Source organism: Vidua chalybeata, chromosome 2 (assembly GCF_026979565.1).
Source record: "Vidua chalybeata isolate OUT-0048 chromosome 2, bVidCha1 merged haplotype, whole genome shotgun sequence".
Lineage (NCBI taxonomy): Eukaryota > Metazoa > Chordata > Aves > Passeriformes > Viduidae > Vidua > Vidua chalybeata.
The window spans coordinates 88,013,692-88,030,838 of record NC_071531.1 but is presented as its reverse complement, the minus strand read 5'-3'; the positions used below and the strand labels follow the sequence as shown (position 1 = coordinate 88,030,838).

The following is a 17,147-nucleotide window of genomic DNA, read 5'->3' as shown; positions in this document are numbered from 1 at the left end:
TTTTACTGTCTGCTACTCTCAGCTGATTTGCTTTTGTTAAAATCATTAGGTTGGTATTTCCCAACCCCAAAAGCAACTCATCATACAGTTCAATAGCAATTCTAAGAGAGCTGCATGAGGCATGAGTGTTGATTTAACAACCTCAAATTAATTTCCTTCACTGTATCTCGCTCTTTCTCAAAAGCTGTCTGCAGGGTGCTCAGAGCACCTCACCAGACATACCTACACTGAGCATCAAAGCTGACTTTGGAGCAGCTGCAAACAGCCTTTCTGTTTCTAAGGTTGCCTGAACGGGGTGCGGGAGTGTGTTGGAAGGCAGCACCACTGGTGACTCTGGTGACAGTGCAGCACGTGATGGATAATCCTGTGCTGGCCATGGCCTGCCCAGGGAATATCAGTCAAGTTGTTACAGGCTAAATGGATTTGGGCACGGTGTGGGCACAAGTATTGGTGTGAGGTTGTCCACAACAGCTGCGACTTCGGGTGGTGCCAACTAAAGCTCTTCTGGGCAATGTCTCAGTATTTTGGTGCAGTAAGACAGGCCAAGGACTCTTTCCAGTAAGCAGTGTTGATGAAACCACATTTCTTTCACGTGTGTAGTGGTCTGTTCTCCAGCTCCAAAGGCAGCTTTGATGCTCAGTGTAGGTATGTCTAGAGATACGCTAAAGGAAACTTCCCTGGTTTCCTTCGGTGTATATTCTTTCTTTCCTAATCTACTTCACAGGAAGGAAAGATTATCAAGGACCTTGACTTTCTTTGAGTCCTTGCTCTCCTTAAGAGCACATGACCTAACTCTAGGGGGGCCAGATCAGCCACTGATCCAACAAAAGTCTGCCCTTACTACCACTGCCAAAAATCTGTCCATCTCTGTCAACTTTGATTCTTAAAGCGCAGCTAATCTTGAGTCTAGCTGACATTCTGAGGAAAGGATCAATACAAAACGTGATGTATGAATACATACTCCCCTCACACAAAGGAGCGATTTACTGCTGCTCAGAAAAAGCAATGCTTTTCCCCATCCTTGTCAGTTCTATTGGCATTCACTGGTGAACAGGCTCCAGGGGACATGGCCACCAGCCTGTTAACTTAGGGATATCTAGTCCTTAAATCCATGTCCCACACCCAGTCATGCATACTGCCTCCACAACACACAGTTACACGTGGGTAAGGACAATCTAGCCCCTAGGATTAACCTGGTTTAGATGTGAAAAGCAAGAGCTTTATGAAGTTAGACATCTATGCTCCCATTTAGGTGTCAAGATCATCCTTCTCAATCTGTTACATAATACATTGTTTGTCAGAAACACAAGTGGCCTTCTTGTTGCAGTGAACCACACAAGACTTCATGTGGTATCACTTGTCCCTTTATCTTCCCACAGTATGCTGGCATCAACTACAGATCCTCATTCCCACCCTGTGCTTTTCTACTAAACTACATGAAACAAATTCTTCTGGTTCATACAATTATAAACACTGATTTGAATTAATTTAACTTATTATTATACATTTCCTTCTACTCAGAGTCCACTTCACTTGAGTCTTGAAGAGTATGAACAATACTGAATCACTGAACTTAGCAAGTTTTACCATGCACAAATTTATTTAATACAGCACAGGTGCAAAGGGATCATGAAATCCTTAAATTACTTCAACATTTTTCCTTCCACAGAAAGAACCTGCAATGTACCAGAAGAGAAATGCATTTCTGAAACAGGACAGACCTACCACTGGCCAAGGCTGAGCCCATCAGTGATAGTGGGAGTGCCTCTGGGATAGCATAGTTAAGAAGGAGGGAAAAAACAGCACAAAGCAGCCAGGGAGAGCAGTGAGAATATGTGAGAGGAACAGCCCTGCAGACCCCCAGGTCAGTGCATGAGGATGTAGAAGAAATTGTAAGTTAATCTGGAGAAGAAGAGAGATGTGAGGAAAAGGTGCTTCAAGATTTGGGTTTATTTCTCATTACCTTACTGTCATGTGATTGGCAATAAATAAATTCATTTTTTCACAAGTCACGTCTGTTTCACCCATGACAGTAGCTGGTGAGGAATCTCTCCTGGTGTTATCTCAACCCCTGAGCTGTTCACTACATTTTATCTTCCCTGTCCAGCTGAGGAGGTCAGTGATAGAGTGGTTTTGGTGGGCACTGGGCATCCAGAGAGGGTAAACCCACCACAAAAACATACGAAACCTCCAGGATATTAATCAAAATTTTTGCATGTGAAACAGTCTCAACAAAATCCCTTCAATATGGACTCAAAAATCATTCTTATACAACTTCACAAAAGAAAATAATAGCCTTTAGCTCAGATTTCTGTTCAGCGTCTGACACACAAACTTTTATAAGTCAAATACTAAATCCCATGGACTGTAAGATGAATTCCTAACATGCAAACAAAACAGTTTATAAAAAATATCATTTTAAAATGAACATGGAAGATGGTGCATACCTATAGCTGTCTTCACTTTCTGACTCCTGCTCTGCATCAGAGTCCTTGTATTTATCAGGATCTGGGAGAGTGCTTGGATCAAACTCTTCTTCACTTCCACTGTGATCAAGAAAGGCCACTGTTTCCTCTTCAGCCTGTGAGATGACAAAGGGAGAGTTACAAGACAAGCAAACCAGTCCATGTTACTTGTCATAACCCCATTAATAGGGAGGCTGTAACAAAAACCACTGCCCTCAAATGCAGTCAAACACCACCAGTATTATAGCCAGGAAAAGAGAATCATTTCTATCATCATCAGTACTCTCCTCCAAGGCTGTTTGCTAAAGGTTGAAGAAACATTATTAAAAAAGGAAGCACAAGGATTTATGTTCAAATTCTACTTACCAATATTGTAATCTTAAATCTATGAAATCTAGGAGAGATCTGGGCAGCAACTAATCAACAGCTGTCTGAGAGCAAGTGTCTAAGTAATATGCAGCTTTACTGTCCCTCAGAAACACACTGGCAAAAAGATACTCACAGGTGGACAAATAAATCACTGCTGTTAGGTGAATTTAATGAAATAGTCTGATTTAAAACTCATCTGGGTGTCCTTGCAGTTAAAAACCAAAAAGCTGCTTAAGCTGAATTAACTGCTCTGAGGGAGTTTCAACCATCCTCTGCAAGGGATACATGTTCTTCAGGCATCTTCCCAGATCCCCTCATCCCTCCTCTCCGGGACTCAGCTTCCCTCTGTCCCCACAGCACATCTCAGGATGGGCTGATGGCATTGGCAAGTTTCCCCAGGGTGTGGCAGTGCCTCACTAATTCCTTAACAAAGAGAGCATAGAAGATGCTGCTCCATAAAAGTACTGGATAATATAAAAAAGCTGGCTAATTTTGTAGATGCAGGTTCTGCTCCACTTAATCCTGAACTGATGGCACCACTTTTGTAAATTTTTGCTAATAGTCAAAAAGCAACCATATACACTGGAGGGCACATGCAACTGTATATGCACACAGAAATGCAGACAGAAAGCTTATAGGTATTTCTAAGCAATGTGAACCCTAGGTCCATGCATATTTATGCTGGAAAGCAAAAATTAATTCCAAGAAATCATAATTAAAGACATTGCTACCTTTTGTTTATATATCTAATCAACATGCACACAGCTGAGTTTCTAAAACAGAACTCATTTAAATGATCTCTCATTCTATGAATAACTTCACATCATTATATATTTAAAGTTAATTTTTGTTTTGCTTTTTCACCATTTCTATCATCAAGTTTTTAAAGAACAGTCTTTATGTGCACCTTCCTGCAATAAAAATAAATTTAAAAGTCAAACAGAAACCATACCAATGGTCTCTTTTGTATCTGCATATACAGTGAGTGAAAGGCAATGAGCTGGTGAAGGGTAAGATTAGTCACCACTGCAAGAGTTGATTCTTGCTTGACCAGTGACACTTCTGCAGTGTACTAAAAGCAACTAGAAGAAAGGGACAAAAGCCAGATTTGCAATCAGAAGACAGAGGAAAAACATACTGGACACACATTTTGTTCTTTACTACTTTAAATACCAGTAAAAGTATATGTAAATATAAATAGCTGGGTGTATAAAATGACTAAAAGCATTGTCAGACTCTTCAGCACTGCAAGCTTCCTAAGGTAACAACCACCAACAGAAAAGCATGTTGAGTCTCAGGAACTTCAGGTACCACTTCACAAGAAAGTTGGTTTTGGTTTTGCAGGGTTTTTGCTTACAAAAAAATGTCTTCAAGCTCATCTCTTAGTACAATATTACAGAGCATTACTAACTCCACAGAAAACTATTTTGAAGGTCACATTTTTGCTAATGAATTTTCTTATCTGAAAATCATTCAGCATTAAATTATAGTTTATTTTAATTTCTTACAACATTTAATATTTGCTCTTTACTTGTCCTTCCAATTGCACCTATTATTTTGATATAGCTAGCGCATACCAATCTTATATTGAAAAAGAAAAGAAAAAGAGAAGTAGCATTCAAAGCTGTTGTATAAAATAATGTATTTTAATATGTATGCATGACACCATGCAACAGAGTTCTGTAATACTAACATTTATTGGCAGTCATCTTTTAAAACCTGGGCTATTCATTAATATTCTCCATTATAACACACAGACCAAACCCTTGCTTTAATTACACATTCACATGAATTTTGTCCAGCAGAAAATATGCAGAGAAGTGTTAAACATAATGCTTGCTATAGCAAAAGAAATAATTGGCAAAGATGCCTCTTTCACTCATCAGGAATTATGAGGCTGTATTTCTTGTAAGTATCACTGCTTACATATTCATTAAAATATTTCTAAGACCCTGAAAATGTTAAGAACCTGAGCAGGAACATTTATCATCCACAGCTGAACAATAGAAACTCATTATTTTTCCTCTCGCACTTCGAATTTATATCAGCCAGTCAGGAAGACAAATCTTGTGACTTCACATTACTCACCAAAAGAGCTGGAGAAAAGAAGTAAAATCATAGTTCAAAATGACACATATAAAAGTTCTTCAGATGCAACTAGGATGTAATTTACAGACTCAGGACTAGACCTGTCCTAAGGCAATTGCCATCAAAAGAGATTAGAAGAAGAGATTTTGATGGCCTGTACTTTATGTCTAAGGCTGGCTGCAGTGTAACACACACACTTTGGAGTGTGCGTTTATTGCGAAGCTCAACTGTGGAAGGAAACTTGCCATGCTTGACATCAAAGACATCAAATCAGGCTGGCCAGGAGAACTGAATTCAGTGGCAACCACCTTTTCACTCTGCTCAGGGATGACAAGCTCTCTCTTTGTATCACACCAGCCCATGTATTTTCTAATTCTAATTCCACAGAAACCTGCGCAAAGACTTTCAGTTTGAACATAAAACTGAGATGCAATCATTTTTGCATTCACACAGTCTCCCTCCGAAGAAGAGATTCTTCTTATGCAAACTCAACATTTCAGAAAAATTCAGCAAAATTTCTGTGCTGGAAGTTTTGGAAACCTTGTTGCCTTCAACATTCCACATTGTACCAAGTCAACAATTATATTTGACCTTACTGCAGTCATTTTGTAAACATACACCCCGTGACACAGAAAGGACAGGCTCCTCTAGAGCTTTTGCCGTGTTTATCAACAGAATACCTCCAATTCACCTTCTGTCTTTGTTACAAGACATAATGACAACTTCCCCTTCTCCTAAAGGGGCCTGAATGGCTGATGGAGCTCAGGTAAATGAGTTAGGCAGGCTAAGAGAAACTTAAAATGAAGAAACTGATGTACCTCAGACACCCACAGGACTCGAATGTTCAAAAAAACCAGAATGATGTCTCATTTCTACCAGGCAATAGGCACTCAGGTGGCAATTATCTGACTATCATCAGAAGAACAAAAAAAAAAAAAATAAAAAAAAGAACTGGAAAAAAACACCATGAAGACCTGCACATAGAAAAATATTGTATTTACCAAGATTCCATTTCTAAAATACATATCTATTATGGTATTTCATTTATATCTAACTTAATATGTTTTTTTTTCCCTCCAATTAAATTGTCTAGAGTTGTACTTTTGAACCCTTTAGGCATTTTATCAGTTTCTAGCAACCAGGTTGAGAGGGGAGAAATAATTGCTTAAGCCCTATCAGTTCTGTCGATAGTGCTTTACAAAGCACAGTGGAAAAATATTTCCAATTAGCTGGAAATAAAACTCCTAAGGTTTGTTTAGAATTTGATCACACTTAATTTGAGTCCATCACACTTACACAACACTCAAGTCCTTTTTGAGCTATGCTACCTTTTAGTTTTTGCTACTATGGCCTCTCCGAGTAAGTTGTGCCTGTGATTGTAATGCCAAGAAAAGGTAAGTTCTAATCACTGCTAGGAGGTTACCCAACACAAGTACACAACTTTCAAAAGTTTAGTATATTATGGCTCATATAACAGGATATTTAAAAATGAAGCATCTTGTAAGATCTGACAGCATTCCAAATTTTCTTAATTTTCTTCTTTTTGACAATTATTTTTTAGATGAAAACAGAAGTTGCTTTTGCATCATGTTTATGATGGAAGCCATTTATGTATACAGAGAGGTGTTATACCACTTCCTTTAAAATGCCTTACTCTGAATTCACCTGATCACCTCACATGTTTGGGTTTTTTTTCATAGCCTGTACCCCAACCCAACACACTGTCCCCAGCTGATGAATGATTGCTATGATATTTCATCATCTACATTGCCCCAGAGGAATACAGCTTTTCTGGCAGTTCAAAAATGAGATACAGCCTTTGATATTGCTAGGGTGTTTGATCCAACAGTTGTTTTGAAGATCAAGACAAAAGCCTTGGAAACTGACTGGGAGACAGTGGAGCAAGCTATGAGTGGTCTGACAGAGAGCTGTCCAAGCCATGCCAAAACTCACAGATTCCCTCTATACCAGCTAAGGCGCATCCATGTTCCATGGCTCTGGCCAGACAGGATGGCCACCAAAAACTGGGGAAACCAAGGTTCCAGGTTAGTCAGCCAGACACAATCCTTGCACTAAGATGATCTCACTGATCTTTGGGCTCTGGAATGAGTTGGTCCAAGTACCTGGTTTTTACACTTTAGAGAATTTGATTCTTGGTTCTCACTAGAAGGGACAGATAACTCTTAGCTTCATCTTCAATCATTCACCATTCCCGATCACTAGCACTCACATCAAGGTTCAATTTCATGCAGTTATTTTTATTTCTTTTAAGCCATCTGAGATCTCAAACAATACAGTATGCCTCGTTTAGCCAGCAGAACCTTACTTTTACCAGCACTCTCACATAATGCACATGAGAACACTTAATTTTCTTTCTTGGCTTTCCTAAATGCCCCACATTTTATGGTCAGTGAATGGGTAAGCCTGTGTTCTAAACTAGCAGACACTGATGTACATATTCTGACATTCAAATTCCTGTGTAACTATAGCAAAGCAATTTGTGCTGGAAATGGCTCCTGCCACAAGCACAGTTCAGAAGCACTGAAAACACAAAACTCATAGAAACTGGTGAGAAGTTCTTAATCTACTCAAAGACCTTTTGTTTTAATGTATTTGGATTTCAATTATAATGGATATGTCTCAGAACTAGACCTTACACTTCTCCTTTTCTAATTTGTTCTTCTATGACACATGTAGAATCCCTATTGTAAAGACAAGTTTCTTCAACTTGTTATTAGCCACAATTATCAAGGTGATTTTAGCAATAGGGAAGACTAGTATCAGGATAAAACAACTACACTGTTACCTTAAATGAAATTCATGTTACAGACATGAAAATACAACAGAAAAGAAACGAAGTTACTAAGTAAGTAGCACTCGAAGCAAAATACACACTGAAATACATATTCTGGAAAGTAGCAGGGTAAAAAGAAATTACTGAAGTCTGAGAGAATTAAACATGCCAGCATACTTGTCCAAAAGTCTATGGCCATGTCAAAAAAAAAACAAAAAAAAAAAACAAAAAAAAAACAAAACAAAAAAAAAAAAAAAAAAAAAAAAAAAAAAAAAAAAAAAAAAAAAAGGAAAAAAAAAAAAAACCACAACAAAAAACTATCTAAACTCCAACTAGAAAACTACAGTGCAGAACGATGTTTTTGAATTTATATTCTCAGCACATAACCCTTGGACTTTCTTTACACTGCTCCTTTCTCTCCACTTCCAGGTTCACAGCAGTCATGGCTATCAGCTCAAATACACAAAGTAAGTCTCCAAAGTAGTGTTCAAACAATTCAACAGATCTGCCTTCTCCAGGGAACCTCGGCATGTCCAGAGATGGTACCTACATGAGAGAATCTTCTCTCTATCACTTTCCAGCACTTTTGCACAAGCCTGGGGGAGCTGCATCCCTGCTGCGCCACAGCAGTGTCCCACCAGCAGCACTACTCACAGCAGAGACTGCAGGCAGGAATCACTCTTTGCTTAGTGATGGGTATTTTTCAAAAAGGAACAGATCAACAGCAGCACTGACATGAAATAATTAGAAGGGAAGCCTTTTAAGTCAGGTAACTCTGTAAACTGGTTAGTTCTGCTCTTTTCTTGAAACAACTAATTTGTATTCAGTACACAACAAAGAACCACACTGCCATTAAGTGTTTGTCCAACGACACCATTTTTATGCTTTCACTGTACTGGTTAAGTCACATACTCTAAATGCTTGCATAAAATACGCATACAAAATAGCATAATTACAGGGAGAAAAATATTAATCAAATTAATTCCAAGCAGTGAAAGTTATTTTAACTTCTTCTGGTGGTTTGACATGAACTGAGGAAAAGAAACACAGAAGAGGCATCACTGCTCACAGCACTGACTCAATTGCTTGCTGTGAGAACAAGGCCTTGTGTGCCTTTGTTCCAGACCTGTGTAGCAGCTGCAACAGTTTCATATTTGTTCAAATTTCAAAACAAATAATCAGTAAATCAGAAAGCACTGGCTGCTGCTGCAGAATTGCAGGGTCATTTATTATTAATTGCTTTTGTTGTTGTTGAATTCACCTTCTTAAGCCATGAATCTCTTCCTACAATATTCTGCAAAAGACAACTGCTGGCACAAAAAGTGTAAGTGCCACATATAAGCCATAAGAGAACAGATGAATCCAGACTGATGAATGACAAGGAAGCAAGCTGCCTGGGGAAGATTTGAGCAATGGGCATGACATAGCAGAGAGACCTGCCCTCTGATACTTCCACAAGCATTGCTGCAAAGGGGAACCTGAATGAGGAAACTGAAAAAGATTGTGAGGTAGACTGGCAGCCATCCACCAGCAGACAGAAAATTATAATATTCCCTGATAACAATTTTATCTACATGAAAAAGTATGACAGGCATGTCTTAAAAATGATAAGCATGAAGAACATGAAATATTTATGTGAGGCAAGATCTTTTAAGCTAACTAATTGAAAGAAATAAATTTTCAGGTCTAAAATAATGTAAAGCAACTTCAAAGCAAAAAATCCAACCCAAATTAAGAATAATTGCTGAGTCAGTGTTACTTGAGGAATTGAGTAAAATGTAATAATATATGTGCAGCAAGCTTGGGCAATGCTAGTACAGGGAGAATCTACAGGAGAACTTTCAGGAAGGAGAGAACACATTTGTCATCTGTGGTAAATGAAAGGACAAATGAAGAATTAGGAAGGATTTAGACAAGCACCAGAAAGTGACTATGGCAATGCTAAGGCATAGGCTGAAGTGAGAGAAAGTGGTGATACACAGAGTGACTGTGAAAGAAGGTAGCAAAGAAGCTCGAACATTTTTCTTCAGTATTGTCTAATCCATGTAATCCGTCAGCTAAGATTTTAATTTAGGCAGAAAGGTACAGCTGGAGTCGAGAAACTGAAATAAGACTCTTGAGTACAGACATGAATTTGTATTTTTCTCCATGAGTAAGAGAAGGGAAAAAAGCAAAAGGCTGTGCAAAACATCATCACAGAAGGAGACTGAATATTGTAAGATTCCAGAAATTACAAAGGAGGAGCTAGTAGAGAAGAGAGACACCAAAACAGAGTGTGGTCACACTTGCAAACCTCCTAAAACTGGAGTGCATATGGAAAGGCCAAGTGCATATGGAATGACCAACAATTAAGAGGAAGGCTGATTAATGTTTGTTGAGTAAAACTGAAACATGTCTACGTTGCAAATGAAGAGAAGGGCATGAATAAACGTGGCAGCTCAAAAAGTACAAAATACCACTGTGGAAATGGGAACCCAAGACAAACAGGGAAGAATTGTAAGACAAAAGTGAGAGGGCCTAAGAGATGAAGACTACAAAGGGAAGATCTGATAGAGATGACAGTGATGACAAATGGAGCCAAGGAGGAGAGAAAAGCTGTCTAAACCTATTTTAAAAATGGAAGAGAGTAGGAAATGGTAAGTAAGAAGGCATGAGAATGGCACAAGAGCTGACTGCATGACTGCAAAAGATGTAGAAAAACAGCCAAGAGGAAGAAGTCCCAAGTATAGAAGAATGAAATCAACAGCAACAGAACCAGAGAATGCATGGTGGAAAACACAAAGGCACCTCTTCTCTTTACCAAAGCCATGTATGTTTCACAAAAGTATTCAGGAGTTTACATGGGCTCAAAAAGAATGTAGGCGACAGTAATAAAATATATCAAGGCATGGTAAGGAACAGCAGCACTGTTCCAATAACCCTGGAAGTCTCTCAGCTTCAGAACTCTTCAGCCACAGAAGGGTAATGATCACAATTTGAAAACCACTCTACAGGTATAACTGCAATTTTCCCTTCAAACCAACCAAAATATCTGACAGGGAGAAGGGAAGCAGGTCACCCTCATTTCATGGAAGCCATTATTTTTTCCACCACCGTTCTGTTTTCCATCAGTCTTTTAGGGCTTCTCATACAAATGCAACTGCTTATTAAATGAACCTGGTGAAGATTACTATCTCATTCTCAGCAAAACTGAAATGTTTGGAACAATGCAGTGAGGGAAAAATTGAAGGCTGAGAAAATTTTCCATCAAAAGCCTGTGCCTAATTATATCCTATGCAATGGCTCGCTGAAGAACCTAAACTGTGCTACCTCAAACAATCTTTGGGTTTTGTACTGCTGCCAAAAAGATTTACCCTATTTCCTGTGACTCTTGGATTCAGTAACAAATACAAGTGGTATACAAATACTCATCTGTAGATGCAATTAATGTACCACAGACTTCTAACAGAATTTTGCTGCTCCCTGAAAGTCCACACTTGCAAAAAATCAGATTCTAACTTGCTGCAAGCAGTGAAGGCATCTATACAAATTTTAACCTATGAAATTGCAATTTTCAGCTCATGTAACTTATTACAACCTAGAGTTGTCATGTGCTAGCCTGTTCATTTCAACAACATCTAAAAAACCTTTATACTGCATAAATAATGTACTATATCCATAACAACAGAATGCAGTATGCTGTATGATTGATTACCTTGGCATTTAGCTCCTGTGGGGACAGCTTTTGTGAAACATGGCTCTATCTAACTCCATGAAAATTACCTTTTGGTGAAACTGTCTGAATGATCAAACTTAGGTATGGTTAGACATAATGTCATTAACATTGCGTAGGCAGGTACAAACTTTCACTTTTCACACTGTACTAAAGCAATGCTGTTCTACATCTGTTTCTCTAGGAATCGCAGAGAGATCGGGGGGATCAATTTAAATCAGTGATTTGAATCACTAATTATAAACCCCATTAAAATCCAGACATTTTTAATTCCCACAGTTTGTTTCACATGTAATCACTGCTACTTTTATTTTTTTATGCCAGTACTCTAGGGCACAGTTGTTTTACACTGGACTTAGCACAAAATGTGTACCACTATCTTATGCTAATCATTTAAATTCATAGTTTTTCCTTTTGCATTAGCAAATTATAGAAGAGCCATCCCTTTTTTTGCCAATTGATTATTGCTCATTTTTTAATCATGGCTAGTGTCAAGCTGACTCCTATTCCATCTGAAATTGAAACTGATTCCAACCAGAATTTTAAATTCTTTTCGAAAATATGTATATTATATGTATATTATTTTAAAGTTACCAATTAAATAGGACCACTCTAAATACAGCACACACATGTAGGCAAAATTAAGTTGATCCAAGCAGATGCTGTATTGTAAGTTTAACATTTATGTCTACATTCTCTGCTGCTAGCAAAATTTACTACTTCTAAGCATCGTATCTTATGAGATTTTGGTACAGCTAAAAGACTCAAAGCTAATTTACATTCACCGGCTGAAAGAGGATGGTTAGAATAAACAAAGATAACCAATTCCTCAAATCCAAGTTTTTCAACTTTTAATGGCACCTTGAATTTAACTTATCAAATATATAAAAAAAATAAAGTATTTCAGAACTAGGAAAGGATACAAGTTGTTATGAAAAAGCAGTTAATTTTCCCTGTTAAAGACTGTTCTCTTAATCACATCTCTATCTGAAAGTTAATCAGCAACTTTATTTCTTGAATATTTTTTTTTATTTTTCTAGCAAATTCTTTCATAGGTCATTCCTTAATATCTTAATTTTAGCCACCATTTTTTAAGTTCTTAAAAAAAGTACCTAACAAATTAAAATATGTATTTTAATAACTCTTCTTTTAATTGTTATTGAGTCAATTATTTTTATCTATTATATTATTAATAAATATAAGATGATTTTTCCCCCATTCCCCCAAATATTTGCAACATATATAGAATATGTGAAGGAAATGAAAACAAGAAGGATAAATATTAATCTCTCTGATTTGAAAACAGATCACAACATGCTTAGAAAGCTGTCAGGAGAAGTCATTTTAGCCTAACTTTACCGCTCATTGGGAGCTCCAGTGCAAACAGCTGAACTGCTCTACCGACTTTCTGGTGTTACACAATCTGCCTGCAATTACCATTTGCCATCCATCAGTAAGTACTGGGGACAGGCACAGCCAACTCAAACAGCAGCCTCTGGCTGGAGTGTAGGCACACTGCCACATATTGCCCTGCTGGGGCGTTCCACCTCTGGCAGAAACCAATGCTTAAACTTACTATGCTCAGTATTTCCTGAACTGCCGAGGGGTCAGGCAGGGCTTCCTTTGGCCACATTAATTCTTCCCTGAGACCAATCCTCAAGGATCATTTAGAGTCATTGGTCCTTAGTATTTCAATCTTGATGAAAATCTGAAGGGAACAACCATAACACACCCCAAACACAGGAATTATATTCAAATGCTACTTTCTCCACTACCTGTGGTGGTTGATTTATATTTGTATAATCCTTCAATTCTTGACCTAGTATGAAAGCCAACACTTTTTTTTTTTTCTTAGAAACCTTTTGCTTCTGTTATATTAAATACAGTCAAACAAAAGAACTGTGACTTTTAAACTGATTTCAGAGACATTCCAGTATTTCTCCACTGAGAAATGGTGGGCCCTAAGTGCCTGGTTCTCTTTGCACAGTCACACATTTTTGCAAGAGGAACATTTTATTTTCAAATTAGGATTTTTGCTTTCTTCAGGACTACAAGTCTTTGCCACAGAGAAGTGTATGATTTCAGCATTATGGAGGTGCTAAAATTATTTCTGCCTCAGAACAGCAACCTGATTATAAAATCCAATTATGATTTGATTGCATCCACAAACCTATCTCCTCACACACATATTTTAAATGGTTTACGCTTCCTTTTTAAGTTCTTGCAATTCACAAAATTTTGAGGATAAAATTTAATGATCTATTGAAAATAAATAAATAATTTGTTATATCACATTGTACTTGGCATACAACATTAGCTCACAGAACATTTGCTAGAGGTACTGTTAACTGAATATCCTTGTTACATTATGCATGACTTCCCAAAGCACTGAGTACATAATATCCATCATGAAATTCAGAATATATAACTACATTTAGAAAGAAGTATATCCAGACCTATGATCAGCATTCTGACATCTCCAGTTATAAGTTTTAATTAAACTTGCTTTTGTATTAAGTCTATTTTTATTAAATAAGTACAGAATCCTCCTTTATACATTATGTATAAGTAAAAAAAAAAGTAAAAAGTAATTTGTAGGTGCCTTTTTCTAAAGGCATAATTCAAGTCACTGTTCCATAACTCCACAGTTGTGAAGAGGCACCACTGCTAAAGGTGATCAGTTTCTTTGAGAGCTTCAGCACCTTGCTGGCAATCCATTTTAGCACCCCAAATACTGCCTCCAGTGACAACAAGCTAATAAATGAGATCAATGGGTAATAGAGAGCACAGATTATTTGTAAATTTTGAAATATCTGAGACAGGCTGTGCTTCCAACCATTCTTTCTTTGAAAGCACCTTGGACAGAGGAGACATGTGCTCTTTCATTGTTTAAATGTTTCTAACAGCACACTAATTAAATTTAAATTAAATCACCCCTATTAAATAGTCTGTGATTTAAGACTCAAAAGATATATTTAAAATACAAGGATATTTTACTTTATCTTAAGAAATCTTAAGCCTTAGTCAGACACCACGTGACCCAGTCAGGGGTGTCAGGTCCAAGCTTCTCTACTAGGAAGTCCACTGTGTCTCACTGAAGAGGCAGCTACAAGAATCAGCTGAAGTATTATTTAATTTATAATGTTGCAACACTCCAAGAAATATACTACAGAGCAGATTTTTTATGAATATCTCATATAAGTAAAATAAATTAAAACCTGTTACCAGCATACAACTATTTTAGTGCAGTTATAATTAATGAAGCTGCCACGACGGCATATGCAAAAAACAGTATAATTTGTTAAAAAATTATTCAGGACAACATTTGGATGACTGGAGGCCAGAACAACACCTTCAACTAAATGCATTTGGATCAAGGCACTTGCTTGACAACTAAGTTTTCTCTTTTTTTCTATGAAGTGCCACCCTGTAAACCGATGGCTGTGCATTCTTTTCAACTGGAGCTGAATTTAAATAGGCAAGGTCACAACTACAGAAGAAATAAACCATTTCAAAGTGCTAGGGCTTTTAACATCAATGAGAAATCACCTGCCAGTACACAAAAATAGTAACAGGATTAACCATATCAGCTTTTTTCTTGTCTGATTTATATATATATATATATATATATATATATATGGGAAAAGTGAGAAATTAAAACACCTACTCCAGGCATGATTTCAGGTAATTGAGATTAAAGTAGAGAATATATGATGCAACTGGTTGTACTTTTTAGTTAAACTCTGATACCACTGAAACACTGAGTATCACATCCAGAGCAAGAATATTTATAAGCAGTACCATGTCAGAAGTGCCACTACATCAATGACATCTGTATCTTTTACTATGTAGAAACAACTCAATTGCTTGAAACAAAATCTAGATAGCATCAAAATTTAACTAGTGCCGGAATGGAAGGCACAGGCAGGCACTCCATAATAACCCGCTGCCACATGCTAGAACACTTGGCAAAACTTTACAAGGGAAACCTCAGATCCTGCACAAGTACCAGAAAACACAACTATGAAATGCCTCAGAAAGATTTTTCCTAGTTCTCATGAAAGCTAGGAATTTGTAGAGGGGTATTTTCAGATGCTGCAGCTCCTCTAATTACAGAGCAAAACAAAAAGAAACCCTCAATCCTCATGATTCAAATGGAAAGAAACAGATATATAAAATATCTGGTGACAGGTTGAATCTTGAACCCAAGAGCAAAATGTACCCCTGAGGTATGTCTAAAAGACTTTTAAGTTCTCCTCAGCAATATATTCCAACTTCAGTTTCCAGAGGAAGCAGAAAGTCACAAGCAAAATTTAACACTGGAATGTATCACTACTATATTAATGTGAAGGATAAAGAAATGACTTGCTTTTAACTTTAGCCCTAACTTAATGACCTGATTGTGGAAGTTAAACCCATGTATCTCATCCTGATTCTTTTGGTAAAATTAAAGTTTATCATCAGATATTAAAAAAAAGTAAAACTACATTCAAGTTCTCCTTTCAAAAACATGTTTAAAAATAGCTTCCATTAAGTCAAGGCCGTACCTCCAATTGTGCATTAGGACAGAATTTTTAATTTTAAATAGCTTTCAAAGCTACAAGACAGGACAGATGAATAAACTTAGAAAATAGATACACAATGGCCAAAAATTAAAAAAAAAATCCAGCTGTTTCTCAAACTACTAGATATTGTCTGATGACTATAAAGAATACTCCTATGTAATCTATCCCACTCCCTTTTAAAAACCATTCCCAGAAAAGGTGACTCAATAAGGATGCCTCACAAACAACAAGAAAGTACCAAATTTCAAGTGGCCTGACTTTCCTGAAGAGTACCAAAGAATCCTCATCCAAAGGAAGAGTTCAGAATATTTCAGGCAAAACAGTAAAATATAAGATACAGCTTCTATCCTCTCCTTCATATGTACTACAGAAGATGCCTCTCTGTATCCAGAGCCTTGAGATTTTTTTCAAGCATTGCAGAGGCATTTTCTATACTTTTGCAATTTGACTCTCCAAATGAGAGTAAAATCTATTACTGACCTTGAATACCATGTTTTTTTCTATTTTGCTGGACTGACACTGTGATGAGTAAACTTTACTGCTGTAATTCAAGGAACAGTGCCATAAAAACACTGGCAGTCAATTAATGAAAAGCTAAGATGGCTATACAGTATTCTAACTGGAAAGGATGAACACGTTTACAAAAACACTTCTTGTTTTCAAGAAGCCACCATAATCCATATCTACACTTTTAATTATAATCTGCATGCATCTGACAGTTTGTATGGTTCATTGCCAAAAAAGTGACAAAGCTGTTGAAATTCTGATGCCCTCTGTGTAACAATTTGACCTGGAAAACACGTTTGGAAATACCTCTCAACAGGAAGGTGATGTTACCAGCAAGAGATACAGAGATCAGTGGAAACCTGAGTTACCTGCAGGTACTGGAACAAAAGCTTGTACCATCTTCACATCATGTATACATTGCAATTTCTTTTTAACTCCATATTTCTACTGTTTCACTTTTTAAAAGCCCTTCAGACAAGAGAGAGGAAGGACTGTCAAGCAAGGAAGCAAGTAAGGAACTAGCATGACGAAAGTGAAAAAACATGCTCAAATCTCTGCTCCAGCCCTCCCCTCCACCCCAAAAAAAAAGAAAAGTCTAAGGAATTTGCTCAATGTGTCCCACTGCTCTTGCCTGCACATGTGAACAG

The 17,147-nt window shown here is 37.3% G+C and overlaps 1 protein-coding gene across 1 annotated transcript in view; it reads right to left on the bottom strand.

The window, feature by feature from the left end:
- The window catches only part of DDX10 (DEAD-box helicase 10), a 153,694-nt gene that overhangs the window by 6,631 nt on the left and 129,916 nt on the right, over positions 1-17,147 (bottom strand). Inside the window, exon 17 of the mRNA XM_053936178.1 lies at positions 2,448-2,581. Coding sequence (XP_053792153.1) covers positions 2,448-2,581 — 134 coding nt within the window. The remainder of the gene's footprint in view (positions 1-2,447; positions 2,582-17,147) is intronic.